The 22,168-nt window shown below is 39.3% G+C and overlaps 1 protein-coding gene across 1 annotated transcript in view; it reads right to left on the reverse strand.

Annotated features, from left to right (window-relative positions):
* Positions 1-22,168, reverse strand: part of MAP2K1 (mitogen-activated protein kinase kinase 1) — a 35,747-nt gene that overhangs the window by 10,729 nt on the left and 2,850 nt on the right. The window contains exons 2-5 of the mRNA XM_065847422.2: positions 10,824-11,034; positions 7,981-8,127; positions 3,881-3,958; positions 3,296-3,347 (exon numbers count right to left, since the gene is read on the reverse strand). Of these exons, the coding sequence (XP_065703494.1) occupies positions 3,296-3,347; positions 3,881-3,958; positions 7,981-8,127; positions 10,824-11,034 (488 nt within the window). The remainder of the gene's footprint in view (positions 1-3,295; positions 3,348-3,880; positions 3,959-7,980; positions 8,128-10,823; positions 11,035-22,168) is intronic.

The following is a 22,168-nucleotide window of genomic DNA, read 5'->3' on the forward strand; positions in this document are numbered from 1 at the left end:
GACACTGAGAAAGGAGCTAATTAATAAAAAGAAGTTTCCAGGACTTACAGGAACTTCTGTAAGAGCTGGGCCTCCTCTGCCCAAGCTCTGCTCTCTGAAACCAAGGTGGCCCTGGACATTATCACAACACCATAAGGCAAGAATTTCTTCCGTGTGGAGGTTACCGAGTTGCCAGAGATTTGAGAACATATTTGTCTTGCAGCACATTATTGGCACCCTCCAATTCTGATTTCCTGAGGTGGGATCTCATGAGAAGACTCCAGGAACCAACACCAGAACAGACCATTGAGAGCATCCCTGCTCTGTGGCACCTCCTGCCCTGGATGCAACTGCAGCTCAAGCACCTCACAAAGCATTTTCTATGCAAGAGGAGACTTACAGAGTGAATTACACTCCAGATTGTGCTCAAAAATACGTAAAATTATGTTCTGATTAACTCACTTATTCATCCAGAGACAAAATACAGCAAAAAAAAAAAAAAAAGTTTGTGCATCTTAATAGCCTGTAGCAATATACTTTGTAACTAGTTACAGGACATTTCTTTCACTGTCATTTAGTGCCTTCTGGTACTACCCTGTTACAAGTATCTTTATTTAACCAAATAGGAAATAATAATGAAACTATCTACCATGGTCACACTCCTTGCCCCTTCCTTTTCTGTGCCTGCTTTGTACCCCACCAGTTCGTCTTTTGGAAGTTTTGCAATTTCTATCATGCCTTTTCAGAGAGGAATAAAACAAAGCACGGCGGTCCAGATGAGCTAATGGTCTATAAAAAGACTGTATTTACCATTCCTTCCTTAACAAGCCCTTGTGACTTCTTCCTTGAGCTGCCTGTAACGATGAGTGAATACTTTTCCCCAGAGGTCACAGTTTATCCAGGGCAGATCTGTGCACAGAAGCAGCTTAAGCTGAACCTCGTGTAGAGGAGCCACCATATTCCTTTTCTTTTCCCCCCCCCAGTCATTTATGTTGTTACTTCTTGATCAATCCAACTGAATGCAGCACTGACCAGTTTTGTTTATTTATTTGTCATTCCTTTCTTTCAGGTCAGCATTATTATTGGTCTTACAGAGCCTCTCACACTCAGAATGCTGCATGCTGCTGATCATTACGGAAAAATTAATATTTTATAGAATCCTTACCATCCAAGACACTTCTGTGAATTTTTGCCCTATGGTGATGTTTTAAGTCCTTGTTTTACTGCCCTGCATTAATGCTGAAATCTCAGTTGTACCAGCCATCCTCAGCTGCCATCAACCCGCACCATCACGGACGTCCCACCACTTTCAAAGTGAGTGCTCAACCTCTTATCTTCAAAATAGCACTTGGAGGTTGCACAGCCTAAAAACAACAGGTCATCTTAACCTGTTCTGTATGCATTTAGTCCACTGAGCAGTTCATCGGAACACTAAACGCTAGACATTACCTGAAGCTCCTGACAACTCCATTTAAACTGATTTTTCTTCCCCAGATTTATACACAGCACAACAAAAGCAGTTATGTGAACACCTGATTTATAAAATCTACACTAATGTGCAAGACTAGACAAGACAACAAAATAAAGCTGGATGCCTATGAGATTCAAAGGAGGGATCCCATACATCGATTCTTCCCCCTGCAAACCTTATTTTGTAGCCTTATATTGCATTAAAAAAAAACAAAAAACACCACACCCACAACACAGGGAAGCATGTAATAAACAGTTTACTTCATGTGGAAGGTGATCCTACAACAGACTGTGTAAATTAGTATTGCTAATTACTCTTTTGGTCTGGCCAACAAATATAAACTCAGACATATTAGCATTTGATGAAGATATTTTTAGAATCTGAAGATTGATCTTATATGGTACAAAACTCCACAAACAGTTGGTATGGTTGATTAATATTGCACGATGGCTGTGATGAACAGTGCCATTCAAACAAAAACATGAAATACTCCATCTCTAGTCTTCAATTTACGCTCACGTCAGGAATAGTGGCATTTATTACTTTAACATATCAAGTGTCATTTTTGTTTAATGGAACATGCAACAGCCTAAAGAAAGAGATGGATTTTAAAAAGGGCAACTTTAAGCTGAAAATAAGGCAGGGCATTCATTTTACATTAAATTAACTAAAGACCCCAGAAGTGTAGGAGCGACACACACATTTTATGTGGCTTTACTGGGTTTTTAAAACCCCTGATGTACAAGAGAGATGAAATTCTGTATGATAGATGTCTATGAATAGCATGAATAAGAGAGCTGACAGAAGTAGTGACTTGCTTTCAGAAGTTTTAATGGCAATAACAAACACTGAATTGTCAAATTAATTTCAGGTCAGAGGTTGTGATTGTGAATCTCTCCAACGATTTTGTCATTGCACTTCATAGATCTTTTCACCAGAAGACTAGCAGTTGTGATGAAGAAAAGGACACAGTTGGACAATGCTTTTTGCAATAGAGTTTTCTTCACAAACAGTTAATTATGTCATTGCACAAACCCATTCATAGGTGTCTTATCTAAGTGGCTTCTGCTTCTCTTTCCCTCTTAAGTGAGGGCAGGAATGGAAACTACACGAAAGGTTTGCCTCACTATGTGTTGCCTCATTTCAAGCGCTGACATTTCTAAGAAAGATACCACCCACAACCCTGCTACACAGGATTTATCTTCACTACAGCTACACCAGGCAATGGTTACTCAGCCCAAGTGCCACGGCTGCAGGTAGAACTGCAAAAGCATCTTTAATGCACAGCACAGTCCTGACTGGAGCCTCTGCTTCTGTGCCTGTGTTCACCCAGGAGCTTATCACGTACCGTTTTCATACTGGAAAAGTGTTCTTCTCTCCCAGAAAATGTGGGAAGACTCATTTGGTATTTAAAGGAAACAGAGTCTGAATCACTGAGGTGCTTCAACACATTCCTGTCTTCGCTGCAAAGGGAATACTTGCGGTCTGCAGTTACATTTCCACCTCTAGCATATCCTCCCCACCAGGCAAGTCACTCTGGTAACAAACAGCTTCCAACAGGCAGAAATTCTGTGTGCATGCTTTCCAACAGAATACATGCACATACCAGGTTGAAGCATGGATTATAAACCCAGATAAACTGCACTAAGACAGCAGAAGTCAAAGATAAACAACAACCATAGTGAAAGATTTGGATTAAAAAAAAGTTTGCTTTATACTACTTAAAAAAGCTCTCTGAACTTAATTCATATTGAACCTTAAAGAACCGACCATATGAAAAGTATGTATTTTAACTTTAATAAAAACTATATTCAAGGAAAGTTACAATGCAAAATTTTATCTTACCTCTGTGCATTATTTTATGCTTTTCTCTCAGATATGTGAGTCCTTTTATTACCTAAAGGCAAATAAAAGAAAAATTTTCAATTTATGAAACAGCAAAGATAATTGCATGCTTTGTCTGTACAAGAACTTCAACTGAATGTGACATAACAGAACTCCCAAAGCGTACTCGCTGCAAATCAATATTTTCATTTGTACCTCCAGCTCAGACTAGAAACACAGAAACAACTGAACCCTTACTGGAAGTTTTGCATACAAAGCTTGTTGCACAATAGATATGAAAAGGTATTATTTAAAGTTTTTTAATGAAACGATGTTAATTTTGTTCCCATCCAGAAGCAGAAGCTGATAGCAAAGTGGAAAATCGGAGTGAAGACAATAAATGTGTTATTTATCGCAATGCCCTGAGCTACCAAATAATGACATGTACAAAGATTGCTTTTTAAAAGAAAGCACCAGACTTAAAAATCCGGTAATACTGCTCTTTCCCACATGTTTCAGTCCTGAAGTGGCTGTTTCCTGGATCTGGCATTACCACTGACACAAATGTACCCGCTTCCAGGCCCCCAGAGCGACCCAGACACTTACTGCAATGCTGACTTTGCCCAGGATCTGCTCGGGAATTCTTCCAGCCTTTTTCAGTACTTGATCCAACGAGCCACCATCCTAATAATAAATATTCAAAGAGTCAAGCTCTAATCAAATTACTCTAAAACATTATAAAACAGGTCCAAAGTTAATTCGGTGAGGAAAAAAAAAAAGTCAGTTTTCACGTTTGATTTAATATTGTTTGGTACATACCTGGAAAAAAAAAAAAATCATTCCTCAGTAGGAATCAGTCAGCTTTATGTTTATTTTAAACAAACATTTGGCCAAGAACAACATCCATTCAAATAAACACTTCATACAATGATGCTCAATACTGTTATTTCCATGGTTTGGCTCTTGTTAAGTACTGTCCACAAATAGCTGTACACCAAGCATTAGCAATTTTATAGATTTCTGTAACTTTCAGACCAACGCAATAATGTGCATTTTCTCCTTGTCACAGCCATCACATGAGATTCTCTCCCCCTCCAAAGATAGAGCGAGGAGGATTGAAGCAGCGTAGAAGATTTTGTGAGCCTGATTATGGGGATAAAAATTCATTACACTGGAAAAGACCATGTTTTATCCCTAAATATAACAAGTGCCAGTGCCACCCCATGACGACAACTAAACCCAGACCCCTGTTCCCGCATCCCCCAACAAAATCCTGCACAGGGAAAGTTGCGTTCTCTTAGTTCTGCACATCCAGGGCGACTCCCCCAGCTTCCAAGGACAGAAGCTTGATATGGAACTGCTCTCAAAATACCAAAACAGGAAAAAAATGTTTCTAAAGTTTTCATGGTAAGTAACAGCCTTGCTAATCTTATTGGGTTAAATAAATTGAATGCATGCACACGCATCCCCAGCAAAGTCAAATATATTCCTCTGTTGCTAAGGGCTTCTGAGAAGGAAAACCATAAAAAATTATATTTAGTAACTGATTCAACAATATGCTTGTGCATAAGTTCTAGATCCTCTAGAAAAGAGAACATAAAATCAAAATAATAACTTCCTAATTTATCTCTCAAATTAAAAAACAATATTCTGTTGTCTGGATCTGCATTTAACACCTCCCAGTACTCAAGACAAAAATCCATCTTGAGAAAGTAATTACTTTCTGCCTTCACCCATCCTTTGGAAATCTTCATCACCATTTATACATGTAAAGAAAAAAACTAGAATCTATGCCAAGTTTTATTATTTGAGGAGTAAAATCTAAAACCCTTATGAGAAGGAAAGTATATAAATACTTAGTCATGTATTTTTTTGTAAAAAACACACCCACATGCACCACACTCAATTAAAAATATACCAACAGAAAAAAGTCTATATAAATCTCCTGTATAACCAGCCTGCATTTCTGGGCAGCTGTCTAAGCTGGGACACCAGTATATTAACAGATCTCATACAGGAAAACACTTTTTCCCTTCCGCAAGGACTAGATCCAACCCTGGGAGAGGCTGAACATGATTCACTTGCCTCGTGTTGGCCGCAACGTTCAGTGTCTTCCAAGAGCAGTTTCCAGTCCTTTTGCCTGCTAAATACCTGCTGCTAAGCAAAGTTATGTATTTGATTCTGGACTTATGTGCCTAAAAATATAAACCACTTCAATCTTCAAGTTCAGCCTCCAACTTTTTGTTCATATTCATACTTAAGTTTTGTAACTCGCTGCTAAAAATAAGAATTTTGCCTGGCAATAAGTGAAAGAAAGATAAGTACAGAAAAAGACAGCGGAGATTCACATCTCATCTTTTATCCAGAATGAGACCAAAACTTCCACCTAACGATCCACATTAAGCCAATAGCTTAATGGCTTAATTAAGACTACAATTTCAATAATCCACCTTTTCTATTTTATATCTTACTGATCAATTGTTCTGTGTGTTAAAAATCTTGTATCCAGGCTGACTTAGCCCAGATTCAGCCCCGAAAAAACAGATTTTGCACTGCCTTCCCTTAAATTGAAGAGATTTCTACTGTCAGATAGGTCATTCCCTGTGTAGGAATTTACAAATCCTGATCACTCCTGTCAATTTTCTTCACTGATAAAGAAGCTGAGATTCTTTAGGCTTTTTATTTCTCCATGTAATTCTATAAGGCCACCATCTCTCCTGCAGCATGTGTCAACACGCACACTCTTAGCAATTGCAGATGTGCACACTGGTGACACTTAATGATGCATTGTGAAACAATGCCCAGACAGTCATTTTTTAAATCTATTTTCTTCATATTTTTCATTATTGTTTTCAATTTTGAGAAACTAACCTTACAATTCCCAATAGTCATTTGTTTTTTGAGGTATGCACGCTTTCCATTCAGGTAGCACATGCTTAAAAACTGCATCATGATCACTCGCTCCTAGGCAACCATCGATTTCTTCTAAAAAATTCCCTAAGACTAGACCAGCATTAACACAATCCCATGTACTTTCCAGAAAAAAAAAATAAGGTTTCTCTCTGAAGTTTTGTCAGGGAAATAATGAAAAGGTCTTTAGATTTATTGTATTTCAGACTGTTACAAACATCCTCTACTAAGCAAGCGAGGCAAAAAATCTGACCGACCTGTAATTAAAATTACAGAAAATTTACTTTTAGGGTTTGGTTCCATATGGCTAGAGAAAGGCAAACAGATGTCAAGAAGAATGTGTACTTTTCTATTAAAATGAAACACAGTTTAAAATATTTTTGGCATTAAAAGAAGTTGTTGTGTTGAGTATGCATGGCAAGGTTGTGGTAACGGGGTGGCGGGGGGGGAGGGCTACGTGGGTGGGATCTCTGAGAAGCTGCCAGAAGCTTCCACCATGTCTGATAAAGCAAATTCCAGTTGGTTCCAAGACAGATCCACCACTCACCAAGGCTCAGTCTCTGTGATAATATAGGTAAGGGAGATAAAAAAACGACAAGAGAAACCACTCTGCAGACACCAAGGTCAGTAGCAGAGGGAGGAGGTGCTGCAGGCACCAGAGCAGAGGTTTCCCTCAGCCCGTGATGAAGACTGTGGTGAGGAAGGCTGTCCCCTGCAGCCAGGGAGATCCACGGTGGAGCAGATCTCCACCTGCAGCCTCACACCAGAGCAGGTGATGCCCAGAGGAGGCTGTGACCCCATAGGAAGCCCACGCTGGAGCAGGTTGTGACTCCGTGGAAGGGACACACACTGGAGCAGCTCATGAAGAACTGCAGCCCATGGAAAGGACCCACACTGAAGCAGGGGAGGAACATAAGGAGGAAGGAGCAGGAGAGACAACACATGATGAACTGACCACAACTCCATTCCCTGTCCCCTGTGCCACTCACAGGAGGAGGCAGAGAAAATCGGGAGTGCAGTCAAGTCCAGGAAGGGAAGAGGAAGGGGGAAAGTGTTTTAAGATTTAGTTTTTATTTTTTCATTATCCTACTCTGATTTTGATGAGTAATAAATTAAATCAATTTCCCCATCTCAAGTCTGTTTTGCCCAGGACAATAATTGCTGTGTGATCTCCCTCGCCTCATCTCAACCCTTCCATTGTATTTTCTCTCCCCTGTCCAGCTGAGGAGGTGGGGAACTGAGCACTTTTGGTGGGTGCCTGATGTCCAGCCAGGGTCAACCCACCACAGGCGTACTAGATCCTTCTGGCCTTGTTCATTTCATGTGCACTAGTGTTTATAATTGTGTTTTCTGTAAAATTGTGCAGAAAAAAAAAGGAGACAAAATATGGATTCATCGAAATAAGACTAAACTCGATTCTCATTATCGTAGCTACCAAGGGCTGTACAGCTGTAGTATAAGAGTGATCTGGTCCATTCTGTATAAGAACAAAACTAAACCCAAACCAGAACAAGTAGCAGAACTGGGTCAATATTTTTCAACAACACAGATCATGGATAAAGGAGAAGCAAACTGTACACCTTACACCCCTACAGAAGAGCAGATATTGGAGAAGGGGATAGAACGGATCATATCAATCCCAACCTCAGATGCGCAGAGCAAATCTGAAACACAGTATTTGATTTTTTGTTAGTGCAGAAAGGTCTGCTTCGTTAACTTAAATCCTGTTGACGCACTGGTTTTGCATTCATGGTCTGTTAATAAGTTCAGGTTAAGACAGTTCTATATGTACTTACCATATGTTCCATGCAAATGCTGATTTCTCCATCACTGTAAAAAGCTCCATAAAAGCCCACTATGTAAGGAGAGTTGCACTCATGTAGAACTTGCAGCTCACGGATGATCTGGTTTCGAATAGCCGGCTTGATCTCTAGATGAATTAACTGTAAAATAACCCACTCTTATTATTTTCTTAGAGGCAGAGGGCCATTCAGAGGGACCAGGTTGTTCAGAGAGGTTTTCAATAGGTGGCTGGATAAAGCCCTGAGCAGTCTCGTATCAGATCGCTCCAGGCAGCTCAGACTACGTGACCTCCTGAGGCCCCTTCCAACCAGAATTATTCCATGACTTAACTGTAAAGTAATCCATCCTTATTTTCTTAGTGGCAAAGGGAAAAGACGACACTACAATACAGCATGAGAAAGCTGAAACATCAGGGCCCATGAAAGATACCAGATTTAGAGCAAAAAAAAGGGAAGTTATCCCTAAAATAAACTCTATTATATAAACCAAGAAAGGTTTTCCATGTTACCCAAGCAGTCTGCCTCCACATCATCTCAAAGAGAACATCTAAACCCTTTTAACTATTTCCTGTTAAAAATGGCCAAAAAGTTCCTATTTTGGCAAGGTGTTAATGAATGACACCTATTAAGGCATAATCTATTGAAACTACCGACAATGTAAAGAACATCTAGGACACTAACTTTTTAAATTTAATAAAAAAATCAGCAGTGACATGTCATGGACTACAAAAAGTTACAAGGAAGCAGCAAGTTTACCAAAGGCACTTCTTCTAAGAGGATACATTTTCATATTTGAAAGCTACAGCAGCAATAGGAACATTCCAAATGAGTTGTAGATAATTTCTTCCTTCAATTCAAAATTCAACCAAAAGAAACTTTGAAACATCTATTACAAAACAGATGAGATTGTACAGTTTCTCAACTCAGAAGGACAGAAAAAACTATTATTTTATCAAGAATTCAAATTCTGATTATGACAAGAAACTAAAATTACCAAAATTCCTAAACATACAATTGCAATAACATTATTTTGAGATACTCATCACAGCATAAGAGATTATTCAAGACAAGTTATTTATGCTACAAAATGTGGGATTTCTATCTCTTCACAAAATACTTATCCATCAGAAAAATTTTGTTCCAGCACATTTCCTTCATGTATCTGTTTCCTTTTCATCATTTAGAAACTGAAGCCCTTTATGCTGAAGAAAAGCCATGAACAGACATCTAAAGGAAACATGTCAGAGCCAAACTGACTCAGAAGCAGCTGCTGAAAAATATCTGCACAGGTGTTTTTCAAGCCATTAGTGGAAGAAACAAGCTGATCCTCACATTAAAAACTCCCCAATCTGAATCTAAATGCAAGAGGGAGACTGTAAAATACTCTGTGCCACTAGACTGTTTATCTCATACAAAACAAGAAGTCTGTTTCTTTTGTGAAAAAGACTAAGAGACATTAGTCAATATATGAAAGAAAAATTGCAGTTCAGAAAACATCTCAGTTGCATCAAATGTTAATGAATTGCTGCAAAATTTCCTGTTAAACCCACAGTAGGTGGAAAAAAAAACCAAAAAACAATCAATTAAATTGATTTAGTTGAAGGAAACTTCAGAGATTTACGTATTTTGTAATTCTCCCCCCTCAGAAGCAGGCATTTTTCTTTGCTTCTCTCCCAGCCACCAGTGTACTGAGCACAGTTACTCTTAAAAGTCAGTACAATCACATTTTCCTTTAGTTTTGCTGAAGATGACAGCGGACTCCTCTTACAAAAACCACCAAAACTGAAGTCTTGCAACTTGTCAATTTTAAAAAATGGAAGTTTTCAGTGTAGTGTAATAATGGAATCTGGGATTTGAGCGTGATCTGTGTTTTATCCCTCTCCAAGGCCAGGGTCTGTTTCCCAATCCTGCCATCCCACCCACTGCGGTACAAGGAACCTTTTCCTGGAAGAAAAACGGCACAAGGTGCCCAAACAGAAATAACTGGGCAGTATCACAGATGCATTTCCCTTTCCGTATTTGGTTCCCAGGGATACTGAGAGGAAGTGAAAGCTCCTCACATACACCAAATGAGAATCGAAACATCAAGCCAGTTCCATTAACAACAAAACTCAGTTGTCTTACAAACTAGGTCACAACTGCTAATGGTTGTAAAGCACAAAGCTGAATTCTTGAAAAATACTCTTGCCAGAAGAACAAGTACCTTTTTGCGCAGAAGCCACCTCCTGCACCCCATGATGAAACTATAAAACAGGGGATGTCACTGTACTCCAGTGTATTCCCTCATTATCAGTTTTTGGAGTTATGTTTTCCAGTATCATCCAGAGGCCCTTTTCTGATCTGCAGCTGAGAAGGAAGACCTTAGGACAGGTCGCATCTTTTCCATTCCGCTAAACTTATGGCCCAGAATACAGGATATCGGCACTTTTCCCTACCGTATACCTTTCAGTAACGTTTGGGCCTTCGTCTTGTGAGTGAGTCCACCACATTTTCTTTGCAAGATATATACCCAGCTGAAGAGATCATAATTGTCAAAATGGGAAAGGAAAAAAAAAAGGGGGGAGGGGGGCAATAATTAATGCCTATCCTTTCATTATAAACACATGGGACACTATTTAAAAAAAAAAAAAAAAAATCACTACACCTGGGAAGTTTAAGATAAGCAAATGCCATCTTTCCTATTTTTTGAAACACATCAGCTTCTCTGAAAGTTGGCATAGAAAAGTCTTTTGTGTGTGTTTCAACACCACTTACTCCTCCAAATGAAGTCACTATATTTTATAAGACAACCTCCTTAATAAAAATCATCCCTAAGTTCCTATTTTTAAGGCACGCACCTTTCTTGCCATTATGAGACCAGAAGGCTTGTGAGACACTTTGAAGACCACACCACCGTTCCCTGCTCCCAGCTCACTGATCTTCTCAAAATCATCATCCTTCAGCTCTCCAACTTTCTGTTTCTGGGTAAGGAAAGCTTCAAGGCGCTTTCTTTGCTGTTCATCCAACTCTAGTTCTTCCAGCTTCTTCTGAAGTGCTTCCAAATTTGTCCTGCACAGCAGAGAAAGAACAGATGATTATTAAGCTGTTTGAGCTTACCCAGCAGTGGCGCAAGAGGAAAAGCACTAAGATCAGAGACTAAACCCACTACATTTTTGCACCTATATCCATTATATAGAAGGACCTGACTTGTACAGTCATCCCCACGAGAGACAGATATTATTGTAACTCTGATTTTAAGTAAGCAGTATTTTATTCCAGATAAAACAATGACATAAACAAAGAGATGATACCCAGCTTCCCCATCTTTGATGTTCCGCCCAAATTCACTCATGTTAAGTTTCGCTACCTGCAGGAGCGGCTTAATGACTCAGCAGATCTCCTGAATCACAGCACATCATTCCACACTATTTTTAGTCTTGCATTTTCAAAGATTGTGTTGTAATCTCCTACAGAGTTTGTCTAAATGTTTTACCTACTTCAGAAGCTTTTTATTTCTACATCAGTACAAAGTCAGCACACACAGCCAAACATACATTAAAAACACAGCCACTGGAAATACAATTTTTTTTTTGGTTTAACTGCAGAAAAGAAACAGCCCAAAGGTTTCAAGCTAGCTTTGTCTTTTGTTTAAGCACCCATCTACTAGAAATCTAGGTTTAACGTGATCAAGCAATACAAAATAGAAATACAAAACTTTAAACAGCAGTTAAATTTGGGACTACAAACAAGTTCTGTTTCTCAGTAAGATTCTTTTTTAAAAACTCCAGATCCCATGAAAGCGCTTCATTCCAATAATATAACAACTTAAAGGATCGTTTAAAATTCCCGGTTTCCAACTGCAACAATAAGTTGCTGCAAGAGTAAATATTTAACAGCAAATACCTCATTTGTTTAGCCAAATTTAGTGTCATGTTCCCAGGGATACAGTGTTGCTATGATGAAAAGGCTGAGGAACACAATCTACCTTTTCAGAGCTTAAACCACTTCCCATTAAAAAAAACTAAGTTTTCACCAATAATTCAGAAAGCTATTTTTATTTATCACTTCATAAAATGTCCACTTTCAAAACATGCTGTACGAAGTGACATTGCCCAAATGCCCTGCAAGGTGCTGGACAGTTGAGAATATACAAGGTTTATTCTTCAAGAAGCAACAACAAATAACCCTCAGACTCAACAGAACGACAGAATTATGAGATGAAACCCTCAATGCACTCCCAGGCAGGATAACAACCTTGGTCTGACTCTATGTAAAGTTTAACTGAGGTGAATAAAAATAATATAAATATTCACAGCTCTTCCTTACTACATGATTGCTCTGACAGTTCAAGCAATGACACACTCCTACTTCATTTATCAGTTTAAATATGTTGGACAGGATGCAATTGCTAAGCTAATTTAGGAAGTGATAATGCTTAGAAGAATTAAACAGAGGAAGCAGAACGAGCCCTTTGATGGAAAGGTGAGTTCTGGTCAGTCTGTTATTCTGACACTTTAATAGTCCAAGCATGAGATTACCAGGCAATGCTTGGGAGCAAGTTTCACCAAACACTCACCCTGGGCCAGTGTAATTTGTCAATGCTGCTCCAAAACAGAACAGAATTGATGTCTTTCATTCTCGTCCTTTGCTTGAAGCACTAAATATTAATCAATTTCAAATGTAAATAGATAAATTAAAAAAAAAATAGGATTTATGTCATTGAAATTGTCAGTGGCGACCTACTCACGGTATTTCTAAGAGGCAGGACTTGAGTAGTTTCAGTTTTGAACTTGAACTACCGTAAGAAAACTATCCCCGACTGATAACTATGACTGCTATCTGGACCCTCACCACAGAAAAGCTTCCAGCCAGGTCTCAGTGCGAAGCAGAGACTGAAACAGGTGGAAAAGTAAATAATTGCATATGAAGTTCTACAAATTAAACTAAACCAACACATACAAAAAACAGAAAAGGGAATATTTAAGTCAGTTCATCACTAGGACACCACGAAAATGTTAAGGAGGCTTTGGTAGCTAAAAGTAGCAGCACACTACTGTGCTCACATCTGCCTCCAGAAGGAGCACTAGTAGTTACTTAATCTTTTATAAAACTTTTATTCAGAGACAAAGATTCCTATTAAAATTCATCACCATTACCTGCTGCAGTCTTGGAGCTGTTTTTTCACTGTCAAAGCACTACGCCTTTGCCAGAGGGGAAATCAAACCACCTCAGCACTCCACTGTTCCAAGCACTACTCTAAAGCAACAGGTTATCATTTAATTTATTGCGATCAGTTTTAAAGCCAAGCACATACTAAACATACCGCACTAGGGAAAGAATCCAGCTTTTGTAACGTGATCATCTGAATGAAGCCACAGGGAGGTCAATGCTGTTTTCTCCATTTGTTAAAGAGACAGTGTAATTTCACAGAATGCTATCAATAAATATATTTTTACTTGGCTAGCAGAAATGGATAAATATGGATAAATAAGCTGTATAACTACCAGATGACACCACAGCAGAAAATCTGCTTACTTCAGATACAATTATTACAAGATCTCCCTCTTCCAGACTAAATGGAAAGCTAAAAAACAAAAATATATACACTCCGGGCAAGTTCGGGGGGAATTGTTTGTTTGTTTACCCCCTCCAAGTATATCACCAGGTACCAGGTGCTCTAGAGGGGGAATTACCTCCATCCACACTTGGTCAGGTAGGATCCTTTCTATTAAGTCAACATTACTTCTTCCTTTTTACTCAAGGAATATGCTGGCAGTACAGCGTTCTCCTAGTCATGCAGCACTTCTGTAACTTCAAAAGTTTAAAAAGAATGCAAAACAGAATTTCAGAGTGTGATCTCCTACCAAACACACACAACCACACCCATCTCCCCCCAAAACAGTGACCCTCTGCACACAGAGAAACTTCTGTTACTGCAATTTGCACTTTGCAAAAGGCCCATTTTAGAGACCAGAAGACAACAGCAACGGGACATCCTGGGGGAACACACATCCACTCCTTCTGCAGACAGTTTGTGGAATTTCAGAGGTGAGAAAGGTTTTCCAAGGAGCATCACAGAGATACTGGGAGCTTTTCAGACTCAATGCCACCTCACCTATATGGAAGCTCATCTCGAACTTTCAGAATTGCCTCATGTATCCCAGTCTCTCACCTCCACAAAATGGCCAAAAATGGATGATTCGAAAAAATAATACTGGGTGGCAATAACAACAAAAGAAAGAGCACAGCAACACCTCTGGTTACCGCTGGATTAAATGTTCTGTTCTCTGTTCCCAGGGATGCATGTGGCATTATCCACAAACTCCTGAATGGACAAGATGTGTCACAGATGCCATCACTCCACCAGGTTCCCAGGTCACTTTTTTAGCCCATAATACTTTTCCCTTTGAGTCTGGTCACAGGTTTCTTCACAATAACTTTCTTTTTAAAGATCAGAGCCCCCATGATTTATAACCACTGTAAACATGTGCCTGTAACACCATAGATACATATTACTAAGTTAGGAGATACAGAGTAAACCTGAATTTCCTACACATAGGTTGGGCAGGGAAGAACAACAGATTCTGCTGAGCGCTCTCCCCCTGTACACAAAAATGGGCAGATGGCAAGAGGAGACTCCTCAGTTCACGCTTTTAGGGGCAACCACCCCAGCACTGAAGAAAGCGCTCCTGGAAGAGATGCCTTAACATCTTATGGCATTTTTTTTTAATTCACATTAGTGAGAAGTTAATCAGATACTTAGTCCTAAAGGCTGAATTAAAGCTGTACTCAACCCTGAGAGAGAAAGAAGGGGAAAAAAAAATTGTAGAGGAAAAAAGAAGTCTGACAGTCTTTAACAGTAATTTCTCAAATAATTGTTCAAAGTTATTACTATCAGCTTTGCAAGCGGAACAATTAGTGTGAGTGAAAGCATAAAGAAGTACATTCACTTTCAGATCTCCTGTCACATGAGGACACAGCTCGGGGGTTGTTTTCCAGAACAGTGACAGTGACGCTTTCCCCAAGCCCACACACCTGTCAGAGAAGGCAGGAGGCAGCTCGCTCACTGCTTCACTGCCACCAACAGCCTCGGCCAGGGAGCTGAAATCAGCATTAGGAACACGAAGATATTCTGCAGTTTTGAAAAGACAGACTACTATTTTGCATGACTGTGCCAAACCTGGGCAATCATACAAATTTTTACTTAACTTTTCCTTTAACAAAGAATAGTTCACATGGAAGATAAAAGTAATTGCAGTAGCCACATAGCTCGCAGCACAGGTGTGTCTGTCTGGGTTCACTCCAGTGCAGCCTCATAAACCCTGCAGTTAAACCAACAACTCACAAAGATCCAAACTCACTGTAAGTGCAAAGGAGCCTTGTTTGGGAAAAAAAAAACACACTCTTTTGATTCCTACAACATGTTAGAGGTGCATCATAAATTACCCTTTAGGTGGGATATTTCTAGCATGAACTTCAACATCAGAAAATACCATTCCACCTTCATAATGCAACAGACACAGTCGGGTGTATTCTGAGGTTTAATACTGCCAGAAAAAGATTAGCCAGTAAGAATAAGAGGCAGACTATCAGATGAAAATCTATTTCTTAGTCAAAGGTATGTAGAACTAAACCATTAGAAAAGTATTGTTCTGTCCAAAAAGTATCCTGCTAGACTAATTCAATGGAAGAATTCTCATTTCTGTAAATCTGAAAGCCTCAAATTTTGAAAAGAAAATATGCGATATGACTTCAAGTCTCCTACCAAGGGGACAACTTAACTTCAAAAACTCCTTACAGGTTGAGCTGGTGGGCAGAAATCTTTGCTTTAAGCTTCCTCCTGCTTTTCCTTTAGCCCAACCAATATCCCACTGAACATTTCAAGACTTTTTTTTTTTTTTTTAAATAAGCCAAGGCACACCAAGCAACATGTTTGAATTGAAGAAAACCGAGCTTCAAGAGACAGACACAAACAGTGGCACAACTGGGCAGATAGCAGATTTGTGCCCTGGGTGCCTCTTCCCATCAGTTTTTTTGGCAGCTGCTCCAGCCCCACTCCAGTTCCAGCCCTTTCTCCCACTGGCAGCAGCTGCCAGGAAGACTCAGACACCCCGCTCACATATTTAGCTTTATGGCAAAACAATCTAACTGTTGTTTGGGTTTTTTTCCTTATTCTTCCCCCAACAGTTAAAAGACTTCCCCAGGAATTACTGTAGCACTGAATTCACATTCTGCCTTCTCAAATATATTCAAGAACAGAATCTCCAGAACCAGAAACTCAAGTTCTCAATCTCCCTTTCATAAATGTTTGTGCACCTACCACTGATTTTTCCTAGCCAGCACTACACACAAACAGAAAAAAAACAAGCCGAGGGCAATTAACACTGCCTTATGAACAGAAAAAGGAATTTATCATGTATTTAAAACACAATACAGAAAATAGAAGTTATAAAGTTCCGATCATCAGCCAACATGTATTTACACAAGTCCTGCTTTTCCATTGTTTTATGCCTCTGAGCTATGAGTTAAATTTAATGATAAAAACAAGGGGTAAATACATGCAATAGTAATGGTAACAGTATCTTCACAACTCCCTTATGTCGTAGATACACAGCCTTTGAGAGACACTACAATAATAGAAAAGATGAAGTTACAGTACTGGTTTACAAGGCCCATGAAAAAGCCAGGATTAGAACTGAGATGCCTTCTGTGCAAGAGCTGAACAAGGAGGAGCACAAATTTCACCAAAGCTGCAGTTAACACATCAGAGACCAGGGAAGAACTGCCAGAATGTACAGATGAAAACATACAAAAAAACCCCACAACTGGGATTGAGAGAAAGCTCTGGATGGAAGGTTTAGATCTTGCCTACATTTCAAATGGATAGAGTGTATAACACAGAACACTCAGCAGTATAGCCATTCAGTGGGAGAAGTTCGTAATTTTTACTTAATAGATGTATAGACTGTATACATATAAAAATATTCACATATTAATACACACATCTATATCCAGACCGAATATTTTTTCCCCAAACAATGCATTCTGTGATTGCTATATTTGCTACATTGAATCTGCTGACTAATCTTCCGACCACATTGCAAAAAGTTCTAGAAAAGCACAGAACAGTGCTGAGTTGTAAAAAAAACACTGAAAGAAAGAATTGTTGCCAGGAAGTTTTAATGGTTTGCTTTAAAAACCCGTAAATAGATTTTTAAGATGATATTTGTTCATCCAAAGAATCCCACACTGCTGGAATATCTCTGTCCTAGTTCCCAGGCTGCAGAAAAGTAAAATAATCTGCTTCCATTCTTACTCCTTTTGCACGTGTCACCCACTTCGTCCTTCCGTCTGCTGGATGCCTGGGAGGTGACCCAATCCAGGCAAAAGACCAGAAGGTAGAAGTTCTGCTGAAATCCACTCTCCTGTTCTTCAGACAAAACTCAGGATGACAACAGCTTCTCAACAGATGTTCCCGCAGATACTGAGCAGTGAATTGTCTTTCCCAGTTGTTCACTTCCTGTGGGCACTGACTGGCAGAAAGCCTTGGGCATCCATTCCAAAGCGCAATTGAGATTTTGTCTAAGTAATATTGAACATATATCAAATCAGAAATTATATGATTACTAATTTCTAGAAATGCATTAATAAGTCTTCAGAAAAAAAATAACCCACAACATTCCTTCCTTTAAAAAAATAATTAAGAAGTCTTTGGAAGAAAGAATCTGCTTCCCCCAAATTCAACAAGCTGGAAACTAATGTTGCCAACTAATGTTGCTTCCTCAAAGAGACATTTTTGTGTTTTGGCACTGGAACCCGTACACTTTATAAAGCCCAGTCAATCCCCAGGGCAATGATGGGAGAACAAATGCAGCTGCAAAAAGGGTAACACAGGCAAGGAGGGGTGGGGAGGAAGCTTTTTTACTGGAAAATTTAGAACTTAATCATTTAAAGGGAACATCTAGGTTTACCATACATAAGACTACTTCATCAGTTCATTTCCAAACATTTCTCCTATATACACTGAAACATTAATACCCACTCAACTGGCTGATGTATTTCCCGTCGTATGTAAATACCGAACAGCTTTCATCTTGCTGGGTGGTTTTTGTTTGTTGTTTTGGTTTGGTTTTTTTTTCAGTTAGTGCTGAAGCAAAGACCTTTTGCCCAGATTAACAACAGTAGCACTGTTGTTATGCCAAATAAATAATTCAACTGCATATTGGGTTTACTTAGTTCATTTTTTTTAAGCCTTCCTTGGCTACTGGGTAACACAGGAAGGTCTCAGAGGTAATCTGTTCCTCTCCAGACAGACCTGAGACTATGCAATTAAAAGATCTGCTACTCAGAAATTGTTGTAATTACTGAATTTCAACGTATCTCAACAGTTTCTCTCAGGCTCTGAGTATACAGTCATTTAATCCTGCAAAGCCTGGGTTGCTGCCAGAGGAGATGGCTCTGCCTCATTCTGCCCCCAGCCATTCATTCCTAAGTAACCAACGCGGGTAACAGATCCATTTAAAAATTAATTAAAAAGTACGGCAAAATTTCAGCTGGAGTATTTCCCTGATTAAGTTCACCATGCAACACCATCAGCGCTGCCCTCCAAGAACTCATCTGGGCTTCTCTGGTGAGCCCATTCTCCATCAGATCAGGATGCACATCTGACTCACCAGAGCCGACACAGGAAGAGAAGGATTAGGATGACTCGGGCACAGCGAGGACAGGACTTCAGAGGGAGCAGGATCTTGTATGTGCTGAACTGGGAAATCACACCTCCATAATTATCTGCAGAACTGGTGTTGTAAAGGACAGAAAAGTGGCTGGATCCATATTTACAGCCTGCACTTTCCTCACCTTTGCTCCCACTGGAACGCAACACCTGTTTTTAAAGCCTGTTTTTATTTAATTCTCCTAAACCGATTTATGCATTTTTATCAAAGACATCATTATAATAACTAAAGTATGCCTCCATTACTGTCATCACACTTATATTTAAGTGTAAGTATATAACAAGACTTGGTAGTTACTGTCACCTCAGTATTAAGCATCTTAAAATATTTCCTATGTCCATAAACTAAAAGTTGCCTATTAAGACCAGCACAAGTCAATTTGCCACTTGCATTAAGTTCTGTACTAGCAGTGCACACTTAGTTATAAGTATTTTCAGTATACACATCAAAAATAATACAAGAAGTTAGTAAGGTGATGCAGGCTCTTAATTTCCACTATTATAAGAGAACACACGTTCTGTTAGCTTTTTAAGTATTATTAAAATGCTATTTCTTACTCAATGAAGGACAACGCCAAGCTCATGCACATTTAAATAAAATGTTATGAGTATGTTTTAATCTAAATGTGGAAAATACAGGGAATAACAAAAAGCTCATCATTTTCTTTGAATTATAAAGCATTTATGATTGCCTGCCTAAAATGCATTCTCTCACACCACATGTATTTGTAAGCTTTTTCATCCCTTACTAATGAAGGATTAACAATCAAAGTTTCTGATGTGTTTTTTTTTTTCCTTAAAAATATTGATAAGCTTGCGGTAATTCCATATACAAATCCAATGCAACTGCTATTTGTCCACATCAGTCAAAATTCCAGGACCTAATCTTCCAGAACACCACACACAGGCACAAAGCTCCCCTAAAGTCCAAGAAATTCCACAGAGGGGCTGCTCCTCCTCAGAGACTTTGTGGGTTTAGAAACAAAGGGGGGGAAAAAAAGTCCCCACAGAACACAGCAGAAGCAACCCAGAAAGCATTAAAATTAACAACTCTTGAAAATCTTCCTTCCATTTCTTCTAAACTCGCCTCCAAGAAAACAGACAAAGCCTCTCAGAACAAGGTCTATTGGAAACAGCCCAGTCGTTCTGCTGCACCCTCCTGCTGATTCATTTTACAATGCAAATTTAAGGCGGGGGGGGGAACCACACCAAAAAAACAACCCAACCACCACACAAACCCATACTACAGGTGATGGGAGATCATCTGCCTTTCTACTCCTACAAAGCCCAAAGTGAGTTCCCTTGAGAAAGGCATTGAAAAATATGAAAACTGCAGGATGCCTGGTAAGCAAGCAACTGTTTATTTTGCAAATTGTAATACAAACTGAAGCTAAAACTAGTTTTGCACAATTCCCAAATTATCCTTTGACTATCAAATACAGGCAGGTGTACTCAGAGGTCATGCCAGCTATACAGAGGCTTCCTTAAATGCAATTTGAACAGAATAAACAGCAAGAAACAACACAGAAAAGATTACAAATTAATACTGCAGCTTTTAGCCTATGCCTGGAATTGCCAGTCATCCATTTTTACAAAACTCCTCTTTGGTTTGAACGGTTCTAGGGCACAGATGTACTATAATTAAGAATTAAAAAAAAAAAAAAAAAAAAAGAGAGAAAACCCAGAACTGCTCAGCTCATCATGGGCACAAGGCCCACCAGTCACAGCATCACACCTGCTGACCCGTTTCCACCCCCACTTGTCTTCAGCCTCTCTGGCCGTACCCTTAAAAATAATACAGTTCCTAAGCTGAAAAGACCTACAGACAGAATCTTCTTAAATTCCTCTCAAAGATCTAGTTCTTCACAGCATATTCAAGATTCAAATTCCATTGCCTGCTTTTTTGTTTATATTCTTATCTAATTAAACACAAACCAGAAGTGTTCTTTCATACTGTTCTTAGTCCTCCTCGCTAAGAGTATAATTGCGCTCTGCTCATCCTACCTGATATTACACTCGCTATGACCCGCCTGAGGTTTGCTTGGCCCCGTCTTCCCAGCGCAGAAAAAAACCCCAACCAACTCCAAACAACCATCCACACCTAAAACACATACCTCAATATAAAAATCTTATTTGAGACAAGACAGTGGAACTTCTGTTTCAGCCCAGTTTGTACAGACCATCAGACATGCCCTTATCTGTCATGCTAAAAATCTAATTGTATCTTATATTCACTGGCATGCTATATCAAATTAACTTTCTCATTAGAAATATAACCCTTCCCTCTGCTGTTTTTTTTTTTTTTTTGTAAAGATGTAATTAAAGAATGACATGAAGTAACTTTCTTTTCATGTGAACAAAAAACTTACTGTGTTACAGAAAGGGGAATGATCTTGAAACCCTCCCTCCTGCTTCTTTGCAGAGGTGCTACTTCATGTTCTGGGTCCACCTTGGATTTAGAGAAACACCAAATTTGGATAACAACTGCCAGATATCCAAAAGAACAAGGAGTCAGAAGCTTGAAAGGAACAGAAAGTGGATATTTTGTTCTTGTTTCTTTTGGCTATGAAGAGAGTCAACTATCCCAGCATGCTCAGTTATAAGAGAAGACTCTCTTTTGTTAATTTCCTTTCACTTTTGTTTGGTTGCTTTCCCCGTTTTCCCTGCAAAACCGTCGTACAGGTCTAGCTGTGCAGCTCCAAAAGTACCAGAATGAAATTAAACTCGCAGCTGGCCAACATCATCTTGGTTTCGTTCTGACGATCTGAAGCAACAGGGAGCTCAAGAACAGCAGTGCAGGTTCAACTCCCTCTCTGCAATTGCTTCTCAGTGGGAAGTGTCAAAACCAGAAGTGAAGCTCACAGTACAGGAAAATCTTTTATTCAGTTGTCTCTATTGTCCAGCAGGGTAGCAGGGGATTTGGAAGGCCCAAGAGAGAACCACAACATCCTGTACAAATAATTAAAGTAAGTGCTACAAATAACAAAAACTGCTGTCAGGGAAAAAAAACATTGTGAAATTTCCATTAAAATATTCAGTATACATATAGTTAAACTGCCAGTACTTCAACTGTCCTTTACCCTACCTTGCCAGCATACATACATAAATAAAAAGCCATCCAAGTGAGAACCAGGCCTCATGTTCCTCACACTTGTTAAAGCCCTACACCTCATGCTATATGCTTTTTCTTGCTCCCATCAATGAGTTCCCATCACCAAATAAGGATGAATATAGAGGACAAGACAGGAATGGAAAGCAGGACGTCCTGAATCATCCAGCCCCTTCTTCTTTCATTTCCTCCCTCTCCCCTTCCTTTCTGTCAGGAAGTCAACATGTCATATACACTCATTCCTACAAGTACTAAGCTTCAATATTTTAAAACCAGCAAGAGATTCTGGGGGTCACATACCCACCAGAATATGCTACAGAACCTTCCACCTCTGACAGCTAGAAAGTTTCTGAATTCCAATG

Source organism: Patagioenas fasciata, chromosome 12, assembly GCF_037038585.1.
Source record: "Patagioenas fasciata isolate bPatFas1 chromosome 12, bPatFas1.hap1, whole genome shotgun sequence".
Lineage (NCBI taxonomy): Eukaryota > Metazoa > Chordata > Aves > Columbiformes > Columbidae > Patagioenas > Patagioenas fasciata.